Source organism: Suncus etruscus, chromosome 4 (assembly GCF_024139225.1).
Source record: "Suncus etruscus isolate mSunEtr1 chromosome 4, mSunEtr1.pri.cur, whole genome shotgun sequence".
Classification (NCBI taxonomy): domain Eukaryota; kingdom Metazoa; phylum Chordata; class Mammalia; order Eulipotyphla; family Soricidae; genus Suncus; species Suncus etruscus.
In genome coordinates, this window is record NC_064851.1 from 38,858,868 (window position 1) to 38,880,165 (window position 21,298).

Below are 21,298 nucleotides of genomic sequence, written 5' to 3' on the forward strand. Positions count from 1 at the left end.
AGGAGCTATTTCTGAGCAGACAGCCCGGAGTAACCCCTGAGCACCGCCGAGTGTGGCCCCCCAAAAAAATAAATAAATAAAAGAGAGCTCTCTCTCCCTCCCCCTCTCCATCTCTCTCCTCTCCCTCTCTATTTCCTTCCTCCTCTCTCTTCTCCTTTCCCCTTATCCCTCCTTTCTCCCTCTCCCTCTCTCCCTCTCTCTCCTTTTTCTTTCCCTCTCCCTCTCACTTTTTTCTCTCTCCCTCTCTTTCTCCCTCACTCTCTCCCTCTCTCTCCCCATTCCTTCCCTCTCTTTTTCCTTTCTCTCCCTCCCTCTCCCTCTCTCTATCTCTTTCTCATCTCTCATCTCTCTCATCCCAGTTGCCCAAATACTACAAATAAGAAGGAAAAGTTTTCTCTTTAAAAGAGAAACAAAAAACAAACAATAAATGAAACTCAGTTAGTTGATAGTAAAACTAGAGATCATACCCAATTATTGGATATAAAATCCAGTGCCCATACAATTAACTTTATGGTAGAGACATATGCCTAAACAATTGAATGGGAGAGTCAATAGTAAAACTCCTCTTATAAGTTGAAAGAGCCTGAGATCATTTGCTTGTCATATTCAATAACATTCTATTATAAATTGGAGGAAAAATGGTAGCATTATTTGCCTATCAAAATGTAAAAATTCTTGGGGTTTTTTTGGCAAGGACAGGGATGTAATGTAAGACTCATGCTTGTAAGGCAAGTGCTATACTACTAAGCCACATTCTTCACTTTAAAATGTAAAATTTTTTATATTTTTAGTAACTGAGAGCTTAATAAATTTATAACAAAGTGACTTATTTGGAATTGGTGTTCTAACATTGTATGCCTAAAATTAAACAATAAATATTTCTGTAAATCCTTTATTTAGAAAAAGAAAAAGGGCTTGTTTTAAAAAAAATTGAAAAGAGCATTTGGAGTTTAGAAAATTAGTTATATTATTAAATAAATAAATTAAAATGATATAGGAACAAAGTTAATCATTATGATTAAAATTTTTAAGTATCTGAATAATTTATCACTAGAGCTATAATCTTTCTAGTTTGTAAAAAATGTTTGATTGTTGTAAATCACCAAAGTTATAAGCAAGAAAGATTATGTATTCAGTATATTTTTTCCTTATCAATTTGCTAAAAGTAACTTAATCAATAGACAACTGACCAATATTTACTTTTTATCTTATATATATTATCAACATAAGAGTGCCAGAATCAAAACTCAAATACAAGTTTTCTGGCTTTTGCTTCATTAAACCAGCACTTGCTTCATTTTGACAAAACAAATGAATCTGGAACATTTTTCTATTATAATTCACTGCGTGTTCATCATGCATCTCATACATAGTACATGTATCATTTCATTTTATTCATGCAATAAATGTGTGTAGTAAAAAAATCATATTATCTTCACTTTCGAGTTCCTGAAAAAGATAGCCAGAGAATTTTTTTAAAAAAAAGTGCTCTAAATTGAAGCAGAAATTCAGCTCAAAATTATGGAAAGCAAAGACTTAATATTAATTCTTAAAATGTCTATCCATTACATCCAAAGGAAAAGAAGCAAGAAATTAGTACCAGCCTGTCTTTTAGACTGGAAAGTTTCTCACTGAATCCTGCATCCTTACCTCTCAGAGTAGTATGCTGATTATTGCCTAAGTTCTAATGCTAGTACAGTCCTATGTGTTCTTGAGGTATTATGTTGTTCATAGTAAAGAACTATTGAGGAGTCAATTACACCAGTATGCCTGGATGTAAGAGTTCCCTCTTGTATTTTCAAGCTTACTACTTGGTAGCATCTTTTTAGAAGCTATTTGTGTTTGTTTCTCAAATATCTGTATTGTTTTCCCATTTTTCTCTTATGTTTTCAATATTTTATTAGTGGTTGTCAACTTTCTTTATGAAAATTGACCCCCATAATACTTTCTGCAAATATTTATCACTTAGCAATTTGATTTTCAATTTTTTAATGTGGTATTCTACTACAGAAATATGAGACCTTTAAGTGTTTAGGACTGGTGATTTTCATGTTATATTAGGAATTTTTTTTATCTCAGATAAAATCTGAAAATTTCTTATTTTATCTGTTTTATGAATTCAGTTTTATCAAATGATCATTCATTATGAAGTTTATTTGATTCTTAAATTGAAAGAATGGAATTATTTTATGACCCCTCAGCACTACCAGTACATTAAGTAAATGTTCCATTTTTATTCTATTAACCTGAAGTACCACTGTATTCAATTTCTCTATCTATGTGTAAATTTGTCCTCTGATTTTTCTATTGGTTATAATTGGCTTACTCAATTTAGATCTCTTTTTAGGCCTGTTTTTATTTTCATTATCACTGTTATTATTTATTGTGGCATATGTTCTCATTTCCCTGTGATTTTCTATTTAACTCAGGGGCTTAAGAGTAAATTTTTTTTAATTTTAATGTAGAGATTTTCTAGATGCTTTGTTGTTATTGATTCTAGTCTATTTCAAGTTGCGTAGAAAGAACACACTGGAAGATTTCAGCTTTCTAAAATGTGTTAAGGTTCACTACTCTCAGTTGGCAGGTAGTATGGCTGGAAGACTTCATCTAAGCTGGTAAAAAAAAATTCTCTATAAAAACCAATGATTAGTGCAGACAGTACTGGGAAGTTTATTTTTTCTTTTCCTATGAATTTCTTGAACACTATGAACACTTCCAGCCCAAATACACTAGTAATTTTAAAGCTATCTACCCTTGTTATGCTGCCCTACTTGCCTCTGCAAATAGGGTATACTCTGAAATTTATCCTGCTGTCTACTTAAACTTTGAGCTTTCCATTAGTTGGCTAAAACCCTTAATTCCATACCATAACTGCTGTCACTTGAAATACCTAATTTCAATATTTGATCCATTTTTCCTTCATTTTCTTCTTCTTTTGGAAGGCAACAGGGACTTGGGCCCCACCCACACTGTGCTCAGGGATTAGACCTGGCTCTATGCTCCTGAATAAAAATTGGTAGTAGTCAGTAAAACATATGCAGGTGCCAGGGATCTAATCTGGGTCAGTGACATGCAAGGCAAGCTCTCTAACTCTAATATTCTTCTCAAATGCTCTAACTATGATACTCTTAATTATTTAAAAACCATCATCGAACCTGATAGCTTTACTGTGAGGAAAGCTTAGCCAAAAACACAAAGTGTACTATATATAGCATGTTTTGTTTGCGTGCTACTCAGGTCCTACCCTTAGCAATCCTCAGGGGATCAGATCAAGGCTGTTGATACAAAGCAGTCCTTTGAACTATTTTCCTGGCCCTGTGACATATACATTTTTTCTTGGGAAATTACATTCTAAACAATGCATGGTTATAGTTCTTATTTCTATCATATTTTGTGATAGTTTGATACAAAGGAATGTTGATATAAAGTAATATATAATAAAAATAAAATGACTAGCCATAAGTATTATACTGCATGTGGAAATCATACCAGCAGAAGCCAGAAATAAAACAGCAGGTAAGATACTGGTTTAATCTGTAGCTTCAACCACATATGGTCCCCTGAGCACTGCCTAGAATGATCCCTAAGCACAGAACCAGGAGAAATTAAGAATACCACCACCTAAAAATAAATTATAATAACATAGTAACAAATGAATATTCTCATTTCACCTGCCTGAATAATAAAATATAATTAAGTGTCTGGATCTTGAGTATTTTATTTCTTTCATTTTACTTTCATTTTTTATTTTGCATTGTCTTGTTTCATCCTGTTTTAAGTTATATAAAATTGGTTATTATACCACAAAAAAATGTTTTATGTCAAACCACTGGTGGCAACCTAAATACAAACATGGCTCTGGCTCCAGAACACTTGTGTATTACCATTATTATCATGATTAATGTGTTAAAATAGGCAATTGTGATTTTTAAAATATCTTCAATATAAATAACATTTATTCAGGATAAATTAAAACAAACTAATTCAGGGCTGGAGCTGTGGTGCAAGCTTTAAGGCATCTGCCTTGTACGCGCTAGCCTAGGATGGACCATGGTTCTATCCACCGGTGCCCCCTCCCATATGGTCCCCCAAGCTAGGAGTGATTTCTGAGCTCATAGCCAGGAGTAACCCCCTGAGTGTCACCGGGTGTGGTCCCCAAGCCCCCCAAAAAAGAATACACATACAAAAACCTAATTCACAAAATGAGAAATAAGCTTGCATATAAGAGTAATGTTTGGGGGGTAAATATTAACAATAGCCATTTGACATAAAATGGTTGGAAATTTCTGCAGCTAGATGGGCTTGTATATTTACGAAAAATAAAGATATTTGGGTTTATTCCTACCAAAAGGACTCGTTACAGAGGTGGGTATTCCTTTTGTTTGTTTTTGGGCCATACCCAGTCATACTCAGGGGTTACTCCTGGCTCTGTCATCAGAAATCTTCCCTGGCAGGATTGGGGGACCATATGGGATGCCAGGAATCAAACCCAGGTCCGTCCTGGATCCTCTGCATACAGGCAAATGCCCTATTGATGTACTATTATCTCTCCAGCCCCAGGATGGATATTCTTGAAGGTGAATTACTACCACAGGAAAGTTTTCTCAAAGAGAGTATTCTATACAATGATATACCCTAGGGATCATGAACCCAAGAAAGCTACCATAGTTAGGAATTAGCTACATATTCCACCTGGCATACATTATCACGTAGAGAAGGGGATTGCAACTATACAAATATCATTGACAACCAGCCCTCCAAAATAGAAGAATAAGTGTGTTACATTAACCCAAATTGGGATCATGGTTTCAAATTCCTATAAAACCCATATTAAATGTTATTTCTAAAAAATAACAACCTGTCCATTCATTATTCATACCTAAAACTTGCTTATAAAACAAAAATTATATTTATTAAATGAAAAAATTTAAGTGGGTTGCTTATCTGGTAAAAAAAATTTGGGGGGGGGGGGTCATACCTGAAAGTGCTCAAGGGTCACTCCTGGCTCTACGCTCAGAAATTGCTCCTGGCAGGCTTGGGGGATCATATGGGATGCCAGGATTTGAATCATCATCCTTCTGCATGCAAGACAAATGCCTTACCTCCATGCTATTTCTCTGGCCCCCTTAGCTGGTAAAATTTAAGGGGGACCTGGGCTACCTCACCAAGGCAACTAAACCAGGCTGACAACTAGCTGTGCTCTATACTTAGTGCTTTGCACTGCAAAGCAGGTGCTTTCCCCCCTTGAGCCATGTCTCTGGTCTGGAGAAATTATTTGAAAAATTTTTCTTTTGGTGAAGAATTTTATGGTTAAAAAAAGAGTAAAGATTATTATCTTCACCTAAAATAGAAGAGCACATTTCATATCTTATAAATAAAATCTTAGGGTTGAAAGAGTTGATTCTTTTCCTTCTTTCTTTAGTTGGATTTTTAAAAATATTTTCATATTCTAATTTCCTTTTATATTCTATTGCTGGTGGTTTTTGTTAGCTACATTTCTCAATTATTAAGTGATAAGTGTAGTGAAGCAAGATAATGTACAGTGGTGAGAGCTTTTTTGTTGTCAGAGATGAACAAATCTAGATTCTATCTAGATGACTATGGATATTCTCTTTCTTTGAACGTCTGTTTCTTCATCAGTAATACTTACCCTGTAGGTTCCACTATGATGATAGATTAAAATAGAATGTATAAAGTGCAAGCAAATAATAAAATTTAAGGTATATACTTAATTAATAGTTGCAAGTATCCTTCTCTGTTAATTTGATTAAGATAATGAGGAGTTCACTGAACTGAATAGTTAGCTCTGAGAGAATGAATAATTGATAGTCCTTGTAGATAAAAGGCAAAGAAGGGGGAATATGGGGCAAAGGTGATAATTTCGGGTGTTTTGTTTTGTTTTTAATCTTTGGTGTTGTTTTTAATCTTTAACAAAAGACAATGGTTCTTTTTTAAATTCTGAAGTCAGCCCAGTGATCTTATCTAAATTCAGCAGTGACAATTAGAATATTACACGGCAAATAGAAGATAAATTAAATAGGAGTTCAAAAATACATTAGAGTGTTAATAGGTAGTAAAAGTTTCCATAATTCACAAAGACTCTGGAAACTTTTTACCATACCACTACAGTAACTAGCTAGCAAGCAAACACAGAAACAAAACACTGAGCCATTTTCTAAATTGCTCCTTTGAAATAAAATAAAATCCAATCCCACTGATATGCAAATTTGGTCCTGTTTCTTAAATGATGTAAATCTAGATGGAACAGTTAGTATTTGCTTGTGTTGTTTCAAGAAGTGCAAAGGTAATTCAGGCACAGTTTCCCACCCCCAAGAACTCCCACTTAAAATGAAATCACAAGCAAAGCATTTTTACTATACAAAACTTCCTTTTTAGAGATTTTGCTTAAAAATGTGCGCAATTTCACAGATGGAACATCTGAGTAATTTCTTAAAGGTCATATTTCCCAAAAAATTGGTTAATTCACCCTTAGATTCCCATTGTACTGGGGAAAACTTTTCATCACTGATGTTCACTTTTAAATGATCTTGATCATGTGCTTTTACTGTCTGAAAGCTTACTTTTTAAGCAAGCAAATAAATAACAAGGTAATGTTCTTACCTTGTTCTTGTGCATGAATTGTATCCCCTGCCACACATAGCACAATAAAAAGAAGCAGTTTCCTAAAAAATAAAAGCAATTGGAACAACTTATTATTTGGATATTTACAATCCATAATTTCAAATGAACTCTAGTAGAAGATTAAGAACTAAAATATTATTGGGTTTGGTTATTATAGCTCAGTGAGTGGTATATACATTCAAGATGTATGTATGTATGTATTAAAGACTCATGTATAAATTAAGAATTAAGCCATTATCTTATTTTGTGTAGTATTTTGCTTTTTATACTGCTTAAGAGCAAGGGCTTTGAATGGAAGTTCATATTATTAGTTCAATTGAGTAGATATGTGCATTACTTTCATCATTCTCTCAGTTCCATCGTCTGTTGGATTTATCTTACAATTTTTGAAAAATTACTGAAAAACCTCATGTTATGTCCAGAAAATTATGTCCTGACATGATCATTTAATATATGTGAATTCTGTAGTGATATTATTTTATGAGTATTATATAGTTACATTAGTAATGATATAATGATATTTTATTAATGTTATCATCTACAGATGTTAAATTATCTACATAAGATGTTGAACAAAGTATTAAAAGTATACAAAATAATATCACTGTGTATCATTTAAACATAAAGCTTATATAGAGAATTAAATATTTGCTTGAATAAATGTTAGAAACAGCCCTATGAGTTCATAATTCTTTTGTATATTCATTATTATTAGCTAAGTGAAAATATTTTATGTTATTTTAGTACAATCACACTTTCGACAGATTTTATTTGAACACTGTATACATTGTTATATTTGCTTCCTAAATAAAAATTATCAATATTTTAAAAACTACTGAGCATGCCCAAAACAATTGTTTTGATTAATTCATGTAACTCCCATGACATAGCTATAAATTACAGTTTTTAAAAGAATGGTTACAGAGACCACTGAAAGCCGACTCTTCTTTATTTTAAGTCTAAATAGACCAATAGTCATTAATGTATTCTATTTTTTCCACTAATATTTGATACCACTAACATATTTATTTAATCTACTGTAAGGGGTATCATGAAGTAAGACATGATCTTTTACAAAGTGACCAAACAATATAAAATTTTAACTATTTTCAATGATATAATGTAAATACTATTATTCACATCTTAATCATTTCTAAATGAAAGATTCACATTCTATCATAATACTTAGATAAGCTTTTATAAGAAAAATTTAACAATTGTCATTAACTACACAAAAAATCAATTTGAGTATTACAGAGATTTTCAACTGTTGAGCAAAGAGACCATTTTTTTTTGAATTGATGTTTTTTTTTTATAATAGCTTATTTTTATTGAGGATCAGAAGTTAATATACAGTTAACATTATTTCTGCACACATCTTTCCAACAATACCCCCATGACCTGAGCACTTCTTACCTTCACAGTAGCCCAAGGGCCCCTTTCATAATAGCTCAATCCAGGGCCTATTTTAGTAACATAGGATTGAAACATAAACCAATCAGATTTGTACAAGTACAACAATTTTAACCAATGGAAGCATAAACACATTTTGATGGCGGGAAGGATAAAGAGGAACCTGGCAGGATGGGGGGAGGGGAAGCAAATTCTTAAATAGCTAATTGATATTTACACAAATACAATTATTTGTTTAGCCTATTTTCCATTTAGATCTATCTTTTGTGCAAGCAATAAGGATCATAATTTAAACTTTACAAAGCAAAGAGACCATTTAATGAAGTCTTCTTTAGATTCTCCTACATATATAGTGACTTCCATTTAAAACAATGTTTCTCAAATGTTAGCTAGCAAAAGAACCACCTGAGAAATTTATTTAAAAAAAATGCTGATTCTGGATTCTCTTCCGGTTCATAAGCATGGTGATAGGGTTTTCACACGTCTGTGTGATATGTGCCTCCCTTCAACTTTGTTATGACGTCAGCACATGACCCTTCTGACATAGAAAAAAAAAATGCAGATTCTGACCCAGGCCACAGAGATTTTGAAGTGTATTTTAAGAATGTAAGCTTTTTTTTTTTTTTTTGGCTTTTTGGGCCACACCCGTTTGATGCTCAAGGGTTAGTCCTGGCTAAGCGCTCAGAAATTGCCCCTGGCTTAGGGGGGACCATATGGGACGCCAGGGGATTGAACCTCGGTCCTTCCTTGGCTAGCGCTTGCAAGGCAGACACCTTACCTCTAGCGCCACCTCACCGGCCCTGAATGTATGCATTTTTAAATAAATAATTTTAATAAATATATTTTATATATTCTAAAAGCTAAGAGAAAAACAAAAAGATTAGTGTGGTGCTAATTGTCATTACATTGAATTTATAATTCAGTAAGTAGTAGTATTTTTCTTTTTTTAAAAATAGTATTTTTCTTAAACTACATATGTCTAGGCTTATGACATGGCACAAATATAATTTGACCTCTTAAAATATACTTTCCACTGATGCATATTATGGTTTTTGAACATCTCAGTACATCAAAATCACCTAGAGGGTGCATTTATTAAGAATTCCTGGGCCTTGTCCTAAATGTTTCTGACTCACAAGGTCTGGGTTTAGCTAGAGAAACTGTACTTATAATCAATTTCCAGTTAATGCTGATACCACAAATCTGGGAAGTACACTTTCCAGACTAGATAATGTTCAGTAAATGATGCAGACAACCTGATTTTGATGTTTTAGTCCTGGCTAAATATATATTGTATAGTATAAATCACCTGGGGAGTTTAAGCTAGCAGTGTGGTGTTCTCCACCCCACTCCAAACAATAGAGATCTGATTTTGTGTTACAGGAAATTTCACCACTTCCCAAGTTACCAAGTGTACAAATAAGGTGGAATATAACTATGGGAAATTAAATTAAATTTCTGCATTCTCCTGTGTCGAATACAGGTAGGGGATGGGAAGGGGGAGGGGGTAATGTTGCACTGGTGAAGGGGGATGTTTTGGTTATGACTGTAACCCAAATATGATCATGTTACTTAAGTAAAAAGATATATTCAATTAAAAAAAGAATAAATACTCAGATTTTGAGGAAAATACACTCTTGGGTTTCTCTCCCCACTCTCCTCTCTTTTCCTCTCTCTCTCTTCTCTCTCTCTCACTGTCCCTTCTCTCTCCCTCTTCTCTCTTTCTCTCTCTCCCACTCTCCTTTCTCTCTCTTCTCTTCTCTTTCTCTCCTCTCTCCCTCTCTCTCTCTCTCTCTCTCTCTCTCTCTCTCTCTCTCTCTCTCTCTCTCTCTCTCTCTCTCTCTCTCTCTCTCTCTCTCTCTGCTGGATTGTAATTTGTCTTTAAGTTCATCTATGGAGCTTTCCACCTAAGGAGCCTAATTCTGCTACTATGGCTTCCCAACACATTTTTATTTCCTTCAGTTCCATTTGCATGGATTCTCTCACTCTGAAAGAGTTCTTTGAGTTGGTTAAATTGTTCATCTATAGATTTCTTAATTTCTCAGGCTAGTGACTGTTTGATTTCTGCTGGTAAAACATTAAGCATTGATGTTAGGTCCTCATCTAGAAGGCTCGGACATTTTGATGGCTTGGAAATTTGCCGGGGTTTCTCTTTATATTCCCAATTTCAGGTGTCTTCCTTAGTTTTTCCATTGTTCTTTGCATTTTGTGGGTTGGAATGCTGGAGTTTCAGGTTGTTTAATAAAGTGATCTATTGAATTGAAAAAAAAATTTCTGCATTCTCTACGACTGATTTCAATTCAATGTAATACAGAGTTTGAGTAGAGGAAGGCTATAGATATTCCTTTCAAATTTATGTTTTCACAATAAACTAACTTCAATCAACGAGACTAAAAAACTGTTCTGATTATAGTCACAGAAGATTTGCAATATGTTCCTCCTTAGAAAAAAACAGAATGTGAAAAAAATATCTTATATCACCAACAGGAGGTAACATGAGATCTTAGAGGAAATCTTACACATACATTTCATTCAAATTTAAGATAGAAGTTCACTAAACCCAGGCTTAAGTAGAGTCTGGAATAAAGCTCTGTGATGTACAGTACTTGGTAAATTCAGGTAAACGTGAGTAAACTTGGTAAACTCAATCTCAAAGTGAAGGTAAACACACACACACACACACACACACACACACACACACACACACAAAGAAGAACAATAATCAGTACTATCATTTAACAATTCAACCAACACAGACTCCCCTCAATGACCTTCAGGGGAAAAAAATAAAAATTACTATTCTTTCTAGAGAAGCTAACAAATTCATTTGATGATTATCATTACATAAAATGGATATCTAATTAATCCAAGTTTTGGGGAAAATATCCAATTGGGCTTACCTGAGTTTTTCCCCACTCACACTGTAATATTAAATGTTCTATACATTTACTTATAGAAAAAAGTATATCTCCCCACATTAGTCATAGATGAGAGTTCTCCAGGGCAAGTGTTGTATTCTGTACACTTTACTGGTATACTTGGCCCACATTCATGCTAAAGTACTAAAATAAGTTAAAAATTCAAAACACATTCATGCTAAAGTACTAAAATAAGTTAAAAATTCAAAACCAAGGGCCAGAGCAATAGCACAGAAGGTAGGGTGTTTGCCTTGCACCACCAGGAATGACCCCTGAGCACAGAGCCAGGAGTAACCTGTTAACCGCTGAGCACCATCAGTGTGGCCCAAAAGCAAACAAGCAAAAAAAAAAAAAAACAACAAGCAAAAGACAAACAAAAATTAAAAACCATATTAAGATTTGGAGACAAAATTGTTAATAAGAAAGTACACTGTATTTGGAATTAAAAAAAAAAAAACCTGCCAGTTCTCTTTCTATATCACTGTGTGACCTTGAGCATATTATTTCAATTTTCTAAGTCTTAAGTAACTCATCCACAATATGATAACCTAATATTATACTTTTAACTTTATATTTCAAATTAAATAACCTACAATTTATGTATTTAGTTGGATTGCATTAGCATACTGGCATTAGAAGTCAAAGATCAAATTACTTAGTGTTCTTCATAAATCAATACATATAAAGGGCATATTGCTTTGCTTAACCATAAATATGAAAATATCTTCCTACAATATGACTAATACTCTGTAAATTAAGTAACCTAAAGTAGACTATCATTTGTTGTTTTGTAAAATATTTGCTAATTTGTTCAAGCCATTTATAATTAATATAAAGTAATTTAAGTCCTATACATAGACTTTTAACAAAGTCAGACTGATCCTAAAAATCATCAACAACATGATAACACCCAATAAAAATGCAAAAATATAACCTGTAACTTACTATCTGATGATATCTAGTAAAATATTAAATAGTTTGTTTTCAGGTACATTTTTAGTTTGACAAAATATGACCAGGCATGTGACTAGTGAAGGTCTGTCTACCAGGGATCAGGCAGGAAATACATATCCAAACAATATTCTCAAAATATTTAAGGAACAAATATTCGTACCAGGTGTTTTCCCTAAATAATTCTTTGAGCTACTTAACTTTCTCTTCACCCGAGGATTCTGTTTATTTAGGAACATGTTAGAGATCTCTTAGTTTAGTACACTCATGAGACCTTTCAATATCATTATATATATATATCTTTAAGTTACTGACCTTCATTCCTCCATCAATTCAACATTAGTAGTAAGAATATCTTATGAAGGTTTTTCCCAAAAAGAAGCATCTTTGTGAATTGGTAATTTTTCACTTAAGCCAATTAGAAAGGGTGAACTAATCTGTAAAACACTCACATGTCATCTATACATCCACAACAATTTCCATCACTCTACATGTACAAGCCCGAAATCTAAGCTATAACTGTTTTACATGTTTTTTTCTCTTTATTAGCTGCTCTGATCCAGATATAGTAAAATTTCTGTCCCATTTTCCTAAAACAACTGAAAATTTACATCTCATATATGTATTGGGAATTAAGGTGATGTTTCAGAGCAAAGTCTTGCAACTAACTTATATAAAACAAATTACTTAGATCACTGAAATAAAAGACTCTGAAAAACTAATCAATGTAGAATACTTAAACTCTTAGTTACCAAGCATAAACACAGTTCATATATATATACACACACACACACACACACACACACACACACACACACACACACACACACATACATACTTAAGTACTTCAGGTGATTAAAATGCCTTGAGTCCCATGGTAGAAGGAAAAAATATACATGAACTGGTTTGGCCTAGTAATAACAGAGATTTTTAAACTGTTGCCTAGTCTGACCAAGTTACTAGAACATACTATTTCAGACTATTAAATAAATAAATAGTTGAATCCATCTTCACTGAAGGTAATCTTTAATTTCAGCAAATTTATAACCTCTTTAGCATCTTCTGGCTGCACGCTGATTCCAAGATCTAGCTGTGGTTTCATTCTGACCTTTAGCTAAGAAGGTAACACTGCTTAAAGATCAGTCATGAGCTCTCTGTTCATATCTCCAGCTCCAGTTCATCATTTCCTCTCCAGTCCCCATCTAGGGAACTGTATGCTCCAATCAACTTTATTTTTTAAGTCACTCAAATGCACACTGCTATCTCATCTTTGAACTCTTTTTTCCCAACTTTTCTTTTGGCTGAAAAATTCCATGTCTTTTCCACTAAGACTAAGACTAAGATCCTTTTGGCTTTTCCTTCCTTCCTTCCTTCCTTCCTTCCTTCCTTCCTTCCTTCCTTCCTTCCTTCCTTCCTTCCTTCCTTCCTTCCTTCCTTCCTTCCTTCCTTCCTTCCTTTCTTTCTTTTCTTTCCTTCCTTTCTTTCTTTTCTTTCCTTCCTTCTTTCTTTCTTCCTTCCTTCCTTCCTTCTTTCCTTCCTCCCTCCCTCCTTCCTCCCTCCTTTCTTCTTTCTTTCTTTCTTTCTTTCTTTCTTTCTTTCTTTCTTTCTTTCTTTCTTTCTTTCTTTTTTCTTTCTTTCTTTCTTTCTTTCCTTCTCTTCTTCCTTCTTCCTTCCTTCCTTCCTTCTTCTTCCTTCCTTCCTTCCTTCCTTCCTTCCTTCCTTCCTTCCTTCCTTCCTTCCTTCTTTCTTTCTTTCTTTCTTTCTTTCTTTCTTTCTCTTTCTTTCCCACACCCAGTGACTCTCAGGGGTTACTCCTGACTATGTGCTCAGAAATTGCTCCTGGCTTAGGGGACCATATGGAATACCGGGAGATCCAATGGCAGTCAGTGTGGGCAAGGCAAATGCCTTACGGCTTACACCACAACTCCGGCCCCTATCTTTCTTATTTCTTTTAATGGTCTCAAGTACACAAGGAGGGCAGCAATTGTGCTTCTGTTGAACTCAGTAATTTCATCTCTTCTGCTAGAGCCATGGTGAACTCAGAGGGCTCCCTAAGCATTTGTTGAATGAATGATGAATGGATGAATGAATGACAGAGTTACAGATTCTAAAATAAGTCTTAGTTACAAGTCATGCCAGGAAACTAGCACAGCTCTTCTAATTTCCATAATAAAATCTTGCTTCTTTTTGAAACCACACGGATTTTCAAAGAGAATGTTTAAACAACACTCAAAATTACTTTCCCAAAATTTTCAACTGTTTATGAGTCATCAGGTTTTTTTGCCCAAACATTTCCTTGAATACAAAGATAACTAAAGCAACTTTAAAAGTAGAATTTCAGGAGCAGAGTGATATGATATAGTACAGTGGATATAATTTTTTTGCCTGTGGAAGGTTCTATCCCCAGAACACCATATGGGCCCCCGGTACTGCCAAGACTAATTTCTAAGTACATGGTCAGTAGTGATCCCTGATCATCACAGGGTGTGGCACCAAAACCAAATAATAATAATAATAATAATAATAATAATAATAATAATAATAATTTAAAATAGAATTCCATATCACTAAGAAACAGAGCCTTACATCTAACAACACCTCCTCCCAAGATGAGGTAGGTTAAAGAGACTTTTTGATTACCATAGTAGCCTGCCTGAGAAACTTTTCTGATACTATAGTAAGTCAATATTTTTAACACTCACCTTAAGTTTTAATTTCCTTTTATTAATTCCATAAATTCACATTCAATAGCCCATGTGAAAACAGCCCCATGAAGTACTTTGTCTTTCAGAATCCAAAAATGTTTTTGGATGACTAATAAGAATGGTAAATTTAAAAAGCTGCCCCTACTCTTACAAAACTTGACCACAAAAGGAGGGTGGAAAATGAAAACCTCAGGGTTTTCATTGGGGCCTCTAACGCTTAATTCCATGACCTGGCATTATCATCAGTTAATCAGCTGCTTCTCCCAAGTAGCCTCACTATAGAGGTTGGGAGCTTTTTACCCCAAATTGTATAACTCTGAATTCCTGTGGAAGCTGATTTTGTTTGTTTGTTTTTTTAAAAGAAACTTTTCTTAGCTCAGCAAATGCCTTTTCCTCACTTGCATGTGTGTTTTTGGAGTTGTAAGGCATCATCTAATGTAACCTTGAATCTCCCTAAATTCTCTGTAGCTCCTCCCTAATTGTGACAGCAGAAGAAGAATTGAATTGCCAGAAGTCTACAAATTCCTAGCAGGCCCTCCAAGGCAGCAGGGAAAAGCAATGCCTTTCTTTACTCAGGAGGCATTACACTTCCAGATGTCTCCCCACATGGGTCTTTTCCTGTTCCACGTAGTCTAATTTTCCCTCCAAAGTTCTCTGGTGCAATCCTTCGGCTTGTTTCCTGGCTTCCCCCTTCAATGCTTCCCCTTCTCAGTCATCTGGATCCAATTTACAAACCCAAACTACCCAAGCATTTATGAAGAGCCTTTCTGGAAGCCTCTTAAAGAGAAGTGTAAACGGATAGGATAGAGGTCCAAAGCAGATCAGTCTTAATCGTTGGTAGATCACCACTCCCAACTGAAGTTAGAAGTTAAGAGAAGTTAAGCAGAAGTTAAGAGAAAGCCTTCGAGAAAGGCAGGGAGGATGGTCACCACATGGGCAAGGAAACAGAACAGTCTCTCAGTGGATTCAAGGGATCCTGCAAGACCTCTGGTGATTTTCACCTAGAGATTTCCTGCCTGTCACAGGATCAGTTATGTCCGGAAGAGGCTAGTCCCGAGGATTCACATTGTGGGACCAGGTCAAGGAAATTGGCAGAGAGACCCAGGACCTGCGAGGGGCTATTCAAGGCTCTGGCCTCTGTGGAGACCCAGAGACCCCCAGAGCTCGCTGCAAAAGCCCAGCAAGAAGCCCAGCAACCGAGATGGCAAGCCCCCCTCCACCAAAACCCAAATCACCATTATCAACAATTAGGAACATATGGGGGCTCTTGCAGGGCAGAGGAGCCTAGAGGCCCTTCCTGGGATGGTGAACTGAAGACAGAAGCACATGACTAGGAAACACGTGTGCATACAACCATTGCCAAAGGTTGTTTTTCCCTATCTCCCTCCGCACATACACTCAGCTTGCTCCAGGCTCCCAGGCTGGCAAGGTCAGAACTCCTACTTGCTGTCCCCAGGGGCAGAGAGAGCCGCTGCAGGCTATTCCACCCACCCATCCCGGGAACCAGAAGCAAATTTCCACCTTCCAATGGTCTCTTCTTACTCGGGCCTCCAGCCACTAGCCAAAGACAAGAGATGCCATCTCCTCAGGTAGGTCCAGTGCCCAAAGCCGGGTTCAGGGTGCCCATCAAGCACCAGTCAGATCGCAGCCCTGAAGAACAGCCCCGCCCCCGCGCACTGCATGGTTCCCCACCCTCATCCCACACACCCCCAAACCCCATCCCGGTGGCTAGAGTCACTTCCCCAGTGACAGGTCAGCCAGCCAGGGGCAGCATGGGCCTAGAGGAACGAGCATTTGGCCTGGCCACTCAGAGAGGACGATCGAGGATTGCCTCTCCGTCCCCAAAGCCTCAAGATCCTAGATCTGTTTTGGCGACACTCCTCGAGGCTGGCTTGGGAAGTCTCCGTGCGCGTCCAGCAGCATCCCGGGCACCTCCAAGCAACCCAGCTGGGGCGAGGCCAAACGCTCCAAGGAGCATCTCCTGGACACGGGACCTTTCTTGGCCCGGACTAGGAGAAGGAGAAGTGGAAGGACGGAGGGTGGAGGAGTCGGAGCCCGCTTGGGTGTCTGAGCGGAGCTTCCAGCAGTCGTGGCCAACGTCGGGGCGCGCGCCCGGGAGCCTTTTGCTCCAGATCATAAAGCATATGAGATTCACTGGTTCAGAAGCGTCCTTTGCAACTCCGGGTTGCACCTCCAAGGGAAGAAAACTAGGTAGAGGAGGACGCCGGCTTCAATAAAACTTCAGTAAAACTCTCCCCAGCCGCAGAACGCACATCTCCAACCCTTTGCAAATTCCCCCCTGTGGGTCAGGAGTTCCTAACCCTGCACGGTTCAAAGGGGACCCACCTGTACTTACGTTTTTGCGTTGGGGGAAACCTCTGCACACCGTTTTCTGCGGATGACTAAATGCATTTGTCTGCATTTGTCCGTGCAGCGAAGCGATCAAGGGAAACAGAAGCCAGCTAGCTCCCAACTGCTAAGGATGCAGGTACAGTCCAAGAAAAAAAAAGAAGAAAAAAAAAATCACGTGAAAACGATGCCTTTTACCCCCTCCCGCAAATAGCAACAACAACCAAAAGGGGGGTGAGCAGTAGAAGAGGGGGTACAGAAATAGCACCCAAAAAAATAGACAGTGGAAGGGGGTGCTCCCGACCTCGGTGAGGATCTATTCCTGGGAGTTGCTCCCCCAGGAGGGCGGGCAAAGGGTGAGACCTCACTGGAAGCCACCCGGCTGCAAGTGTAGCCCCCTAGTTACACTAGGGGTTCAAAGGCGACTCAGTGACTCCTCTGGAGCCCTCAGCCTTGGGCCTGGGAGGAGGAACGAGGGGGGCGGGGAGGGAAAGGAGATGAGCAGAGGGAGGAACCCCTAGGAAACACCCGCGCCGAGCAAGCCGTCAGACCCGCGCACACACACCCTCTTGGGAATGGACGGGCGCAAGGGAGCCGGTGGCAACTGCGGGTGCTCCGGGGAGACTGCCGGCGGCTGCTTCCCCGGGAAGAAGAGGAGCCAAACAAATCCGGCCGGTGTTAAATTTCAGCACTCACAGGCTCGCAATGACATCACCAAACCCGGCACACACACACACACACACACACACACACACACACACACACACACACACACACACACACCTCCCCCTCCGCCCCGCAACCTCCCCCTAGCCCAAGCGTCGCTGCCCGGCCCCGTGGATAGGGACTAGGGCTGCAAGAGACCCCACGATGCCGCACTGCTGGGCCCCATGCTCAGGCGCCCGCTTCCCAGGGGTCCTGAACCCCGACCTTGTAGGTAGTTTCATTCCCTCGCTTCAATGTCAGTGATCTCCGATTTCATGTTTTCCCTGAGTCTCTCATGAGAATCTGCAATTCTTTTCTCTTTCCTCTTTATCTTCACCTTCAAAAAGTACTTTTACTCTTCAGATGGGGCCCCAAGAGTCTCACTAGCTCTCTATCTTCCTGGCTTGATTTTTCTTTTCAGTTTTGTTGGTAGCCCAAGTCAGATTCTAACTGCCTACATGGGTCCTCACTCTCATTTCTGACCTTTTCTTCTCTCCAAGCATTCGTTTCTTACACCTTTAATAGCTGTTTTACTAAATTTCTACTGACTTTTGTTTCCTGTGATCTCCCAATTTCTGCTCCTCTCTCTCTCTCTCTCTCTCTCTCTCTCTCTCTCTCTCTCTCTCTCTCTCTCTCTCTCTCTCTCTCTCTCTCTCTCTCTCTCCCTCTCTCATGTCTATGGATATGCATCATATATATGCTTGCAAATCACTTCTTTATCATTTTGAGGATCTTCTCTATTTTGTAGTGAAATTTTCTTGACACAAGCCCCCCCCTTCCACAGAATTCTATACTAAGAAACCCACCTTCCAGTTTTTCAAAGGAAAACAAAAATCAAGTGATGTTATTATCCTTATTAATAAGATTGGAAATTGCAGGATATATTTTGGGATCTATAATCTTAGTAGTATTTTCAGCATCTAAAATACCAACTACTCGCCATGTCCATCTAATGAATGGCTGCTATTTACTGCTAAATAACATTTCTACCAGTTTTTCATGTCTCCTCTATGTGCTAGTCACACTTAATGACAAGTTGAAAGATATCCCATATTATACACGTAAAGTGAAAATGTTTTGATGAATGCGAATATATATGTGACCAGTGAAATTTGGGAAGTTTTATTTTTATTTTTTATTTTTTCAAAAAAATCTAAGGAGACTTTTTCTAAGAATATAGAAAATCTCTTCCTTCAATTTTAGTAGATATGTTTCTCTTGGGTTCTGAGTTCATATTAGAACCAGGTTAGGGGCCGGAGAGATAGCATGAAGGTAGGTGGCTTGCCTTTCATGCAGAAGGACGGTGGTTCAAATCCCGCATCAAATATGGTCCCCTGAGCCTGCCAGAAGTGATTTCTGAGCATAGAGCCAGGAGTAAACCCTGAGTGCAAGGTGTGACCCTAAAACCCAAAAAAACAAAAAACAAAAAAACAAAAAAACAACCAGGTTATAGGGATTGTTTAGTTTGTTATTTTTAACCCCCTATGCATTAGTAGTATAATGTGGCATTGTATCTTTTTGCATAGGCACATTAAAATAGGAAAATCTTACTTGTAAAAACAAATTCTTATCATTTAATAGCATAGGAACTCATCAATTTTATATTGTAGTGGGGCCTTACACCTTGAACATTTGTCATAGTGACTTGGCTTAGGCTTCAAACAATAGGAAAAATGACATTCCTCCCTGAACCTTGGATCCCATCTATGGAACTGGCATGGTTTTCTGCACCAGCACCAGAAATCAGACTTCTATAGGAGAAGGCCCTAATGCTGCCTGGCACCAACTTGCTCCAGAGTGGGTTCTTATGATATCCTGATGACTTGGAAATGACAACAACTTTCTTTAATGTTCTCTACATTGCCACGTAATGGTGAGATGAGACCAGAAGATGCTCCATGACACCCTGACTTTAGACATCTGTGCAAAAAATCTGACTGGGGAAGACCGTAATTGAGAACTTTTACTAGTACCACAAAGAAAGATTTTGAGGTTAGAACTTGTATGCCCAGAGCCTCTATCAGTGGTCCTCAAACTTTTTAAACAGGGGGCCAGTTCGCTGTCCCTCAGACCATTAGAGGGCCGGACTATAGTAAAAACATAAACTATGAACAAATTCCTACACACACTGCATGTATCTTATTTTGAAGTGAAAAAACAAAATGGGAACAAATACAATATGTGGCCTGCAGGCCGTAGTTTGAGGACCACTGCGTAAGGCAGGATGCATCATGGGTAGAGTCTTCCTATTTTTAGACCAAAAGTTTTTCCTTTATATTTCCCCCAACTTTTGCTGTGCCTATGCAAAAAAACAAACAAAAAACACAAACACAAAAAATCCTGATACACATCTTTTTGTTTCAATTTGTTTTCTTTTTTTTAAATATTTTTATCTTTTATTTTTTATCTCCTGGGACACGCATTTATTTGTTTCACCACATATTTCTACACATTTATTTTTATAAAACTAAGAAGAAAGAAAAGAAAAAAAGGCTGGAGGCCAGGGGCCATGTGATTTCAGAGGCACTGGTGGAGAAAAAATACAGACAGAACTACCATATGTATTCAAGTATAAGCCAACTCAAGTATAAGCTGAACCCCCTAATTTTACCCTAAAAACTGAAAAAACTTAATGGCTTGAGTATAAGCAAGGTGGAAAATGCAGCAGCCACTGGTAAATTTCAAAATAAAAATATATACCCAAAAAATTACAATAATTGGAGAATCAGTAGGTTAAATGTTTTCAATATTTATTGCTAAAGAAAAACTGTAAACTAGCAACAATAATTTTAAAATTTTAAATAAAGTGCAGAAAACTGTAGGTTAACAGGTAATCAAGCTAAATCACAAAGGTTAAAATCCTTCAAAACTGGATTCCTCCTCCTCATCATCTGTATATCCAAACAGAGCTTCAGCTGTATTTGATGTGAGGGTATAGCATAGACATTGTCAGCATCACTGACTTCGCAGATATCATCACCGTTGTTGGTCTCATACAAAGTGCAGAATATTGTGGGTTAAATAGTACAGAGGCATCCGGTTCAGTTCAGCCACCTACCTCTTCAGCTCAGCAACAACTTGTGGACTGAGCTGAAGCACTGCCCCCTCCAGCAGACTGCAGAAGACAACTGGAGACTGTGTACTTTGATTTGGTGTGCATACACCAAATCAAATAACCTGTATGACCAAAGTATAAGCCGAGTATTATACTCAAATATATATGGTAAATATCCAAGAAAAGTCAATAACAATAGAATCAAGAGACCTAAACTTTAACAATCTAAACTTAAATGGGCCTCTTATAATGGCAGGCCAGGTGGCAAAGAGTGGTGGTACAGGATGTACTCTGGGTTCATTGGTAGAGGAGGTTGACATTGGTGGTAGGAATGGAATGAGTCACATGCAAGGCAAAGGCCTTAAGCTCTATACTATTTCTCAGACTCCAACAGTGGGGTTAATTTTTCAAAGATGAATATTTATGTGGAGAACAGTGCATAAAGGGCATAAATATAGGCTATATACATGGGAAAAAAAGAAGATATGATAACCAATATAAGAGGCTCAAAATGCTAATATAGGAAATGCTTTACAATGATTATTATATATAAGTTATTC

General features: G+C 37.4%; 1 protein-coding gene and 1 non-coding gene across 2 annotated transcripts in view; one reads left to right on the top strand and one right to left on the bottom strand.

The window, feature by feature from the left end:
- The window catches only part of COL24A1 (collagen type XXIV alpha 1 chain), a 319,520-nt gene extending 302,376 nt beyond the window's left edge, over window positions 1–17,144 (bottom strand). Inside the window, exons 1-2 of the mRNA XM_049772551.1 lie at window positions 16,986–17,144; window positions 6,622–6,683 (exon numbers count right to left, since the gene is read on the bottom strand). Coding sequence (XP_049628508.1) covers window positions 6,622–6,683; window positions 16,986–17,041 — 118 coding nt within the window. The 5' untranslated portion in view covers window positions 17,042–17,144. The remainder of the gene's footprint in view (window positions 1–6,621; window positions 6,684–16,985) is intronic.
- Window positions 8,496–8,599, top strand: LOC126008069 (small nucleolar RNA U13). The gene has a single exon (XR_007495486.1). It is a non-coding gene; the product is annotated as a small nucleolar RNA U13 (small nucleolar RNA).
- Window positions 17,145–21,298: the final 4,154 nt, after the last annotated feature.